Raw genomic sequence first — 11,712 nt, 5'->3', positions numbered from 1 at the left:
TGCACCTGCCTTATTGAAGCCACTGAAGTGCCTGCTGCCACCTCTTTTTATATATATATATATATATATATATATATATATATATATATATATATATATGTGTGTGATGGTATGTGGGACAGATCTTTTGGAAACTCACATGTCTTTTCTTCATCTACCAGGAACTAATGTACAATGCTACGGTTGAACTATAGGGATTAGGGGCTATATTTGCAGAGGTGCTATTCCATAATCGGGTGCCTGAAGGTACTTTAGTGGCTCTTCTATTGGGTGTTATTTATCAAAGTCTCCCAGCTGCACAACACAGGCAAAACTTTTATATCAGATTTGCTATAGAAGAAAATGGCATTGATCTTAATGGCAATATTTTTCTTTACCTAATGTCTTTGGTGATTTATTATCTTTGTTTGGTCTTTTGTTTGTCATAATGGTGCCACCATCAGTTAAATAGACACACATAAAAAGCTGATATGCTTGAATCCTGGATAAAAGCATTCCATATTTTTTTTTTATGAGCTGCATTATTTACTTTAAGGGGTATAGTTAAAATTCAAAGATTACAGATTGCACTAATAAATATACTGTAAAAAATTGCAATTTTATTAAATCAAGTTACACAACAGTTTTAATGTGCAACGAGAAAATATTTTTGAAAGACATAAAAGCGCTGAATAAAATGCTAACCCAAAAATATGTACATTACACTGAAATTGACCAATGAACACTAAGGATTTCCCCCAAAATGATTTATTTGTATGGTTGATTTAGTAAATAGCAAAAATATCATATAATACAATAAATAAAACATTTTACAAAACAATGACAGTATGCCATATAAAGCTGACATAAAATGTCTAATAGTAACCACAACCTATATATCATATAAAATATATGTTTTGACTCTAACATTAACTGATTTGTAATATTTCATAATGGAAAAAGAGTACGATAACAAATAATAAAAAGAACATAATATACAGATTCACTCAAATCTTGCCAAGATTATCTTTAAAAAAACTGTTTGAATATTAAACTGGGACCCCAGTAATTTTATTTTGTAGACTTGCATTAAGTAGACCTCTGAATTGCCTGTGTATGTTTCTTGACATAAATATTTTCATATAAAATCAGCTTTTGCACTGTAAAAAGAATATGAATTTACAGTATAACTAATTAAAAAAAAGACTTTAGCCAGTGAATAGAAATACAGAGCCTGCTGACATTAATTTCAGGAAAAAAAACCCTCAACCATTTGGACTGCGGGGACTGCTTTATCAAAGTCTGCTAGTTGCAGGATTGGAGCAAAACTGAATGGAAAAAAAAAAACAGGTTGATCAATTAAACAAAAAAAACCCCGGCTGCCCGGACACAACTCCTTTGAATAATCTAGTTTTGCTGTTGAACACGTTTTACCCTTCGGGGACATTCATAAACAGCCCCACGATTGTTTGAAGAGGTAACATTCATGTTATTGGCAGATACTGTGACCTAGAGATATTGGAACAGATGTCTACAACTGATCAAAGGCGAGTTACATTCATTACCAGGGCCCTACTTGAAGGTATTTCTGCTGATTGCATTACCTTCAGGTCTCCACAGCTGGATTTAATAAACTATTTATTTGTGAGTGTCTGTAGCACCCAATAAAGGATAGCCAGAGGTACTGTAAAGTATATTACATGCCATCTCCATTAAGTAGCAAGTGAACGATAAAAAACTAAAGTTGAACAAAACAATCTGATTCATACATAAATAATAATTCTGAAATACATATACAGTACATCCATGTAATGTCACATATCTGACAGATCAAAATATTTTTTTCAGGTCAGTCTATCATTCACATATCTGTTGTAGCACATCCATTCTATTCTAAACTTCTAGAATATATTGTATTATTCAACCCTGCCACTGGAATCAACACCACGTGATCGCTTGGGGTTAATGGAAGTGGAAGGCGCTCCACTTCCGTGAATGTGATCTCCCCTAGAAAATGCATGGCATACCATGTACTGTATGTCCTAGGGGCCCCTGTGCTAACAGACCTCATGTTATGTATAAGGTAAGTTATAAGCGCAGCCTCATTCTATTAATATCCCAGAATCTAGACTATCATTCTGTGCAATACCACTTACAGTTATACCAAAAATATAAACAGTTATACATTCCATATCTACAGCTGCTCTCATGAAATGAGTTGAGCATTTCCTTTCAAAGCAAAAGACATCAAAATCTTGAAACCGCTTTTCTGTTCTTGAAGCTTTAGACTTTGGGTGGACAATTGCAGTTCTTAATTCATTTCAGTATACTATAGTCTATCCAGTAGATCTTTATTTTTATTGGATGTACTGTAAAAATAAAAAAGATGATGATTACTACATCTGGTTACTTTATTGTGAAACATCATAGAACATCAGATAATTAAATGATTGAGATATATATATGAATATATTTCTCCTAACAAAACCAACATCTTTAGATAATCCAGGGTCAGACTGTTGATGAAAATAATGATATACAGTATGTAGCTTAGCTGCAGACGCTACGGTCTCAGTACTGTAGTATTCAGTCTTGGGTGAGAGGCGGAACGACTGTACACCAACTCACACTTAACTAATCGAGGGTTTATTGAATAGCTTGTCAACAGATAACCTGGTCAGTCAGTTCCAGGGTGTGGCTGTCCAAGGGCACAGTCCTTAGGGTGTTTAGAATGTCTTTCCAGGGTCTGAAGGGGAGCTGGATGGCTGGATTTGTTAGGGTTTAAGATCATCAACCATCTAGTACTCCTATAGCTTCCAGCTATAGTATTAGCATACAGTATGTCTCATGGCCTACAGTAGCTGCCTACTGGCACTTCTTAGGCACCTTTGCTCACCCAGTACACGTCCTTAATTTTTCCTACTGTAGTTAACATAATACAAACACTGTTTTATAGCCTAGCCTGAAGCCACCCATCCTAGTTAAGATTGGCCAGATCCGAATGAGGAGACATTATTTCCTTGTAATGATGATTTAACCCATTAGAGTCCAAATGGCTGATATACATACATACACACAGAAAATGCCTCATAACATAGCACAATAAATGTATTAAATACAAGGAAAAGATTAAACAAATTCACACTCACAATATAAAACTTCTTTAAACCAGCCTTAAAGTAACGTCATTTTGGAACCGAGGCTCATTTGGGTCACGGACGGTGACGCACAGAAGCGATGTCGCAACACCAGCAAGCTTCAGTGTCTCCTTTGCGGTATAAATATGTGAGGGAGCTAGGCGCTTAGCAGCAGACATGGGTAGACCTGTACCAAGGACTTCATTTTAAGGCTGGTTTAAAGAAGCTACTATTGTAAATGCAAACTCGTTTTTTTTTAACCTTTTTCTGGTATTTAATACATGTATTGCGCTATTTTCTAGTGTGTCTTGTCTGCACTGGTTTTCCATATACGGTATACATTTGAATCCTGTGTGGTGAGAGGGAGTGGACCACATCCATAGAAGCAGCCTAGACATCCCTCTGCATTTGGAGACCATACTACACCTAAGACTTGACATTCTATTGTGCATACAGTATACCATTTGGTTCATAGCAGTGACATATCATGTTATAGTTGCTATAACTTTTACATTGTAAATCTTCCCTTTATATCTATCTATACTATTTTATTATTATAGTGGTACTGTTCAGAGATTATATATATATATATATATATATATATATATATATATATATATATATACAGGTAAACCCCGTTATAACGCGCCTCGTTATACCGCAATTCGGTTATAACGCAGTTTTCCCCGTGGCTCCGTTTAAAAAAAAAAAAAAATTTAATTTTTTTTTGCACACTGCACACACTGCACACACTGCACACACTGCACACACTGCACACACTGCACACACTGCACACACTGCACACACTCTCACTGCACACACTGCACACACACTGCTCACACTGCACACTGCACACTGCACACTGCACACACACTGCTCATTGCTCACACTGCACACTGAACACACACTGCTCACACTGACATACACTGCACACACACTGCTCATTGCTCACACTGCACACACTGCACACTGCACACACACTGCTCATTGCTCACACTGCACACACTGACACACTGCTCATTGCTCACCACTGCACACACTGCTCATTGCACACACACACACACACACACACACACACACACACACACACACACACACACACACACACACACACACACACACACACACACACACACACACACACATAAATCAGCCTTACCTTGGGGATGATCGGTGAGGCCTGTGGCTGCAGGGGGTGGGCGCTGCGTGCCAGTGGGGGTGGTGCTGCGGTGGAGGGGGGTGATGGCTGCAGGGGCCCCCGATGCTGCGGGGGCTGGTGGGATGGCCCGGTGCAGCGCGGGGGGGGCAGGTAGGTGGGGGTAGGTTGGCGGTACGGACCGGGGCGGGGGGGTGGGACGTCATTGTGCTGTGGGGGGGGGTGGCGGGGCCCTGCGCTGCTCTGTGCTGCGGTGGAGTGGCAGGACGACCCCTGCACTACGGCGGGGCGAGGGGGCCCGGTCCTGCGAGGGGGGGTGATGGTGCTGGGGGAGGGGAGGTGACGGTGCTGGGGATGGGGGGGTTGGTGCTGCGGGGGTCCAGGCGGCTGATCACCTGTTCCCCGGGCCTCCCTCTCGCGCCGGAGCTGATGACTTCCGGCAGACCGGCACTGTAGATAGGGAGACCAGTGCCGGTGCAGTTTTTTTTTTTTTTTTTAACATATACTGTACTGTATTAAATTAACGGGCACGGCCCTTTGCCCTCGGAGGGAGAGGGAAGGGGCTGGAGGGAGAGCGAGGGGGCTGGGAGGGAGAGGGAGGGAGGAGGGAGGAGGGCATGTGGCCCGCATGTAGGGCTTCCGGACACCTCTTCCTTCCTTCCCTCCGCACTCCCTCCCGAACAGGCGCGCGGCGGCCATTTTTTTTAAAAATTAGCGCGACCCCATTACTAACGCGGTGGTCTCGGGGTGGACCCCGAGGACCACGTTATAACGGGGTTTACCTGTATATATATATATATATATATATATATATAGAATCACCACACTTATTAAGGTTATGGTGGGTAAAAAAAGTGACAAAAACCCTCCACAGTAAAGCATATAGCAACTGTAAATATTACTGTATATTCATTTGCATTTCTTAGACAGGTCTGCAACCCTGTCTTTCACCATTATCGCCCAGCACACAGTACTTCCACTGCAGCAAGGAATTCTGGGAAATGACATGCAAATGAGCACACAGTGCCACCTTTTATCTCAAGCTCACATTACATGAACAACCCTTAGCCAATGCATGCTGCTTTAGACACAGCTTTTAAGCAAGGGCTTGGGAGATGCAAAGCCAGTAAACCCACTCACTGACATGTTTCAACCTTGATGGGTATCACACTGTGTGCTCATTTGCATGTCATTTCCCAGAATCCCTTGCTGCAGTGGAAGTGCTATGTGCTGGGCGATAATGGTGAACCCGAGATTGCGCAATTGCCCATGTGTTCCTCCTACAAGTGAGCCAATTCGGACAAGTATGTCTGCAAGAGGAGTGGATGGAAATTCCCATGTAATTTGAGTGACTAGAATATATTTATACACAAAGCCACACATTTCTGGATTAAGCATTACCATGGATGGGCCGTTTTGAATCTCTATACCGATTCATCCATAAACAAATAAAAACAATTAAGACATTATGGTGGTATTAGGTATTACTATAGCCACTAGAATGCAGATATTATTATGTTAAAATCTGCTGCTGTAATTTGCACATTATAAATATTACAAAAAAGAAAATATGATTGTACCTTTTGAGAATAGTGTTGATAATCTGCTTCACCCACTTAGCCTCTGGATCTAAGCATCTCTGAATCCCATTTGTTAAAGTGACACTACAGGAGAGGGAAGAAAAGATACAATCACATACTTGTCAGCAACTCATTCTTCCCTAGCGAGCTGCAGGTCAGTCAGCTGCTCTTGTACTCAACTGAGCTGCCCTGCAAACTCTCTCAGAATAGAATAATTAAAGGATCATTGCTTTGTAGAAGAGAGGGAGAATTCAGTCTCCGGTGCTTACCTGCTCCACTGTATATTGATAATCAGTATTTGCACAGTTACTATGTCTGAACTGCTGATTTTGTGTTGTACAGTATAAAGGCAGTGATTGGAGACCAGCACTTTGTGATAATCACTGTTTATTGAGTGGCCAACGTTCAACACTGACCACTCAATAAACACCGTTTATCACAAAGCCCATGAGAGTGCTGGTCTCAAATCACTAGCTGTATACCAGATTTACTCTGATCCTCCAGCAAGCCCCTGTGTTAGTTTGCTTTGCACAGCTTGAGTGCTCCGCTTTCAGTACTACCAACATTAGCTAATAATCTTCATTTTCCTTTAAGTTGATTAAATTAATCTAATCATTACTTTTGCCATAACCCCTTCTCACAACCATAACTAGGGAGGGGTTGGTGTTTGTAGAGGTCAAAGGTTTTGTGTCTCCATTCCATGTAGACGGATGCGTTGATAGCTGAAAGTATGCAAAGATACTTAAATATTGCATTGTATGGAAGCATATCAGCTTTCAGTGATTAGCTGGAGAGTACAGCTAGTAATGCACTTTAACGATCTCTAAAAGATCAAGATCTCTAGATCTGTTTTCTAAAGCAGATACTTACACCACTTCGTCTTTGGAACAAAAAGGGCCACTTAGGATGAGCTCTACTTTCTCAATATTTTTTTTGTGTAAAGGCTTTGACACAGTTTTGATGCACAGACAGCGCAACTCTTGGATCAATGCAGCCCCTGTGTGTGTAGAAAGAGATCACTTAGAAAGCTGTCATCTCTTAACCTATACATTGTAAAGCTACTTACTGAAAAACACTAATGTGGTATATTTAATTGTTCTTTTGTGAAGCACCAGCATATTCCAACACACATTATAACAACGGTAAAGGACAATGACATGGTATAACATACAGAATAATGATAAATCAGCACCAAACACTTATCATCTGAGATCTGACTCCAAAAGACTGTTAATGGTCCCAAGGTTCCGCAAAAGTATCTGACCGCTCCTCCTTCTCTTACCGTGCACCCCAAAACTGGAACAACCTACCCGAGACTCTCACTGCCGCCACCAGTCTAACTCCTTTCAAAACTAAAGTTGTCTCACATTTTAATCTTGTCTGTAACTGTTACATACGCCTATAATATATATTATCTTTAATTGTGCATGCAATGTCTTGTATATAATGTATACCCTCTTCACTTATGTAACTATGTATTTGTAACCATGTGTTATTTGTCATCATAACTCTATGCCCAGGACATACTTGAAAACGAGAGGTAACTCTCAATGTATTGGTTCCTGGTAAAATATTTAATAAATAAATAATAAATAAATTATCACTGCACCAAGGAATGTACAAAGGATACGGCTAAAAGTAAGGTTAATGCTGGGGATTATATACACCATTTGTAACTGATAATCACAATCACGTTTCATTCTACAAAGAGTAAAATAGCTGTATTTCTGCAGAAGTAGCTGATCAGAATGTAGCACAGTTAGCACAGGGAAGTAAGTATTATACAGTACATGATACAATTACAGTTGACTACTGTATGAATAAGAGTGTGGGTCGTCTAATTGAATGGTGGCTAAAGGAATGTAGAACTAGTCTGGTTTACGCCCCCATTTTGCAGATGCTTTGCATTGCTGCTAAGTAATCCTAATGTGATCCACATCTCTGTACCAATTGCCATTTAATAGTGACTCCACATATACTGTACTTTGCAAACCCAAAGGGGGAACGAAGCATCACCTTAAATCCATTTTGTACGGTAAATGCCCATATTTCCTAAGCAATGTTATACCTTCTGGAGAGCACCACACTGTCTTATGGAACTGCACCTCTTAGTAAATATGGAACAAAATGTTCTTCAGTACTATTTATCCACTGCATGAATAGGACTTTGTAAACCAAATTGTTGTATGGATGCAATGCCAAGCAGTTCCTAACGAAATATGTTGATGTGCATACTGTATAAGTGAAAAGATATGAGCAAAGAAAGAAAAATGAATGGAAAAAGCATAAGACACAGAAAATGTGAAAAAAGAGAAGAATGACTGTAAAATGGGCTTGTTACTTACCACTGGAGATAGCTGCACAGGCTGCCAGCAGCAGGAGGATGGGAAGCAGAGATGAGGATTTGCTGTTGTGCTGCATTTTGAGGTTGTGCAGATGCAGAAGCAGGAAGGTGAGAAGATTCTGTTGTGTCCTGTATTTAGGCTCCTTCTGCTCTCTGTCGTCTCAGGTTCTGTCTCTTCATTCCATTGCTTCATCTACTCTACTCCTTTTATGCCTCCAGTTCCAGATCTCAAAATCAACAACGTCACACAAAAGGAGAAAGCAGGAAATACCAAGTATGCATTGCTGGAAAGTTACAAAGAAAAGTAATGAGTGAAAACAGACTACTTAAGTGCTCAGCTCACACTTCCCATGGGATCAAAGCATCTGCACCTTATTAGAGGAGGTCCTCTTATCAGTGGGCTACATGGGAGGGGAGATTTACATAGCAAATATCTTTAAGAACAATTCTATAAGGAAGGAAAGGGACATTATATGAAACAACATATAGGGGAATAATCCACATACATGGATAGTTCATGTGTTTGTGGGTTGCATTTTTAAAGTATGCACTTCTAACAATTATGGGTACGTGTTGAGGTTGCAATACCATCTAATAGAACATTATGAGATTTATTGATTCATTTTATTGTAAGAGGTTTTCAAGACCTCATAAGCCAACATTTAAATGTACTAATATGCTTATGGTGGTTTTCTTTTTCCAAGTGGTTTGGAATAGGCATTTTTTCATTTACACATAAGTTATGGTGGGGACAAAAAGTGACAAGAACCCTTCACTGTACAGTGTACAGTAAATAAAAATATCACTTGTGAGCACATTCATATGCCTAAGGCCTTGACCCCGCTGCCTACTACAGCGTCCGATGTGGCGGACGCTGCACAGACGAGAGCCCTCCCCTCAATGGCGCCGGGCCTGCTGCGAGGGGGGGGGCCGCAGCGCTGGGGCGAGAGTTGCTCCTGCTCTCAATAGAATTGAGAGCAGGACTCGCGACGAGCGATACGGCACGCCCCCCGGCGGTTCAGCCAATGAGGGCGAACTTGCCGGATGATGTCATGGCCGCGCCCCCATCACTCCCTCGCCACGCCCACCCCGGTCTCTCTTCCTGCAGTGAGCTGCAGACCGGGGAATCGGCTGCACGCGCCGCCAATCTCGCGGGCGCGCGTTGCAGCTAAGTTACCGGGGCCTTAGCCTAAGGCCAGGATTATTGTGGGTGCGTGCAGGGCCACCAACAGAAATCATGGGGCCCAGGACAAATGAAAGGAGCAGCCCCTCCCGCCCCCATAGCGCAACTACCACGAAAAAATATTTTTTAGCGCGCAACTTTTACTTAACTGTTTTCTTATTGTGATACAGAAAAAAACATTACAATGCAACCTGTTTATTTTTATATTTTCAACAAAAGATAGGTGATTGCCTGCCTGGGTGGGTGAGTGAGTGACTGGGTGAGTGAGTGACTGGGTGAATGAGTGACTGACTGAGTGAGTGACTGGGTGAGTGAGTGACTGGGTGAGTGAGTGGGTGAGAGTGAGTGGGTGACTGAGTGACTGGGTGAGTGAGTTACTTGGTGGATGACAGTGACTGGGTGAGTGGGTGACTGGATTTAGTGGGTGGGTGAGTTTTAGTGGGTGAGTGATTGACTGGGTGGGAGAGTGAGTGACTGGGAGGGTGGGTGAGTGACTGGGTGGGTGGGTGAGTGAGTCACTGGGTCAGTGAGTGACTCGGTGGGTAAGTGAGTGACTGGGTGGGTGGGTGAGTGACTTGAGGGAGTGACTGGGTGGTTGAGTGACTGTGGTGGGTGGGTGAGTGAGTGACTGGGTGGGTGGGTTGGGGAGTGAGTGACTTTAGTGAGTGACTGGGTTGAGTGACTGGGTGGGTGGGTGAGTGACTGGGTGGGTGGGTGAGTGACTGGGTGAGTGACTGGGTGACAGTGACTGTGTGGGTGGGTTGAGTGACTGGGTGGGTGACTTACCTTGACCGGTGGGTGCTGCTTCCTTGCCGCCAGGGGTGGGAGAGGGGCTCGGGGTGGGGGGGGCATGGGAGTTGGGTGGCTGGGGGGGGGCGAGGATGGCTGGGGCAGGAGGCGTGGGGGAAGCTGGGTTGGCGCTTCCCCCTCTGTATCAAGTTGGGAGCGGGGGGGCTTGGCGCTCGGGGCTTGTGTTGGCGCTTCCCCCTCCGTCCCACGTGGGGAGCGGGGGGGAGCAGGAGGGGCTGGGTTGCACGCGCGGGGCTTGTGTAAGCGCTTCCCCCTCTGTCTCACGTGGGGAGCGGGGGTGGGGGTGGGGCAGGGGAGCGGGCCCACAGGCAGCAGGCAGGACACCCTGCTTGCCCTGCGCATGCGCGCCGGGACCACGGGAATCTTTTTTTTTTTTAAATGTAATTAACTGGCGCACGGCCAAGCACGGGGCCCTGGCAGCCGGGCTCCCCTGACTCACGGGGCCCGGGACGCAGGTACCCTTTGTCCCCCCTTGTTGGCGGCCGTGGGCTCGCACCACGTGAACATGATGCAGAGCGACTGCGCAGCAGATTTTTGAAAAGACAAATGATTTTGTCTTTTCGCGTGACGGGCGTGTTGATTCAGCCAATGGGGGTGAACCAGCCTTTTGACGCATCCCCCACATCTCCCCGTCGCACAAATGTGAGCACAAATCGCTCGAGTGACAGGTGCATGCGGCGCCCACTATAAATACGGCCTTAGACAGGTCTGCAACCCTGCTTTTCACTGTTATCTCTTAGCATACAATGTACTTCTTTAAGGCTTTGTCCCCGCTGGCGCTGTGCGCGCTCATGCTTGGAGGGCTCTCCAAGCATGAGAGCCGGGTGGACTCTAAATTTTTTCAAGCGTTCTCGGGTGGGGAGGGGCAGGGGGGATGCTGCAGGGGAAGTGGAGCGCGCTGGTAAGTATGAAAAAATTATTTACCTAAGCGCTGGTGAGCGTGTGTGCACGCGCATACCCGCGCGTGCTTCGCGTGAGCGGGGACTTGCATATATATATATAATAATAAAAAATTAGTTCTTCAGTATTATGTGATACCTTTTTTATTGGACTAACAATTTATGTCATAGGACAAGCTTTCGAGAGTTCTCCTTTCTTCTTCAGGTCAAGCAATACTGATATACAAAGGATTCTATGGCTAAAGCAGTGTAGAGAGAGGGGAAAAAAATAAAAACAACAGATATTTACTGTAGATAAGGTAGGGTGTTAAGTGTTTGAAGCCAGGGGACAGTGTCAAAGAAAGGTGGGGAGGGAAAGGGATGCTGGGGAGGAGAGAAAGTGTGGATAAGAATTGAGGCAAGCAGGATAATTACAAACAATTTGATAGGGTGTGAGAAAACCCATGTCCGCATTAAGTCCTTTGGTTTTGGTGTCAAAGAGTCTTATCATTCTGAGTTCAAATGTTTTCCGTTCTTGGGTGCTTTTAAACATTCCATTGAGGATTTTGATTTTTAAATCATTTATGGAATGATCTGGTTGTGAGAAGTGATGTCCCACAGGTGAGCAGTATCTTCCTTCTTCGT

General features: G+C 43.5%; 1 protein-coding gene across 1 annotated transcript in view; it reads right to left on the bottom strand.

Annotated features, from left to right (window-relative positions):
* Nucleotides 1–577: 577 nt before the first annotated feature.
* The window catches only part of LOC142499220 (alveolar macrophage chemotactic factor-like), a 106,786-nt gene continuing 95,651 nt past the window's right edge, over nucleotides 578–11,712 (bottom strand). Inside the window, exons 2-5 of the mRNA XM_075608272.1 lie at nucleotides 8,198–8,480; nucleotides 6,723–6,849; nucleotides 5,853–5,936; nucleotides 578–2,348 (exon numbers count right to left, since the gene is read on the bottom strand). Of these exons, the coding sequence (XP_075464387.1) occupies nucleotides 2,309–2,348; nucleotides 5,853–5,936; nucleotides 6,723–6,849; nucleotides 8,198–8,273 (327 nt within the window). The 5' untranslated portion in view covers nucleotides 8,274–8,480 and the 3' untranslated portion in view covers nucleotides 578–2,308. The remainder of the gene's footprint in view (nucleotides 2,349–5,852; nucleotides 5,937–6,722; nucleotides 6,850–8,197; nucleotides 8,481–11,712) is intronic.

This window comes from Ascaphus truei, chromosome 1, assembly GCF_040206685.1.
Source record: "Ascaphus truei isolate aAscTru1 chromosome 1, aAscTru1.hap1, whole genome shotgun sequence".
Classification (NCBI taxonomy): Eukaryota; Metazoa; Chordata; class Amphibia; order Anura; family Ascaphidae; genus Ascaphus; species Ascaphus truei.
Note: the sequence above shows the minus strand (reverse complement) of the source record. Positions and strands in the feature narration are given on the sequence as shown.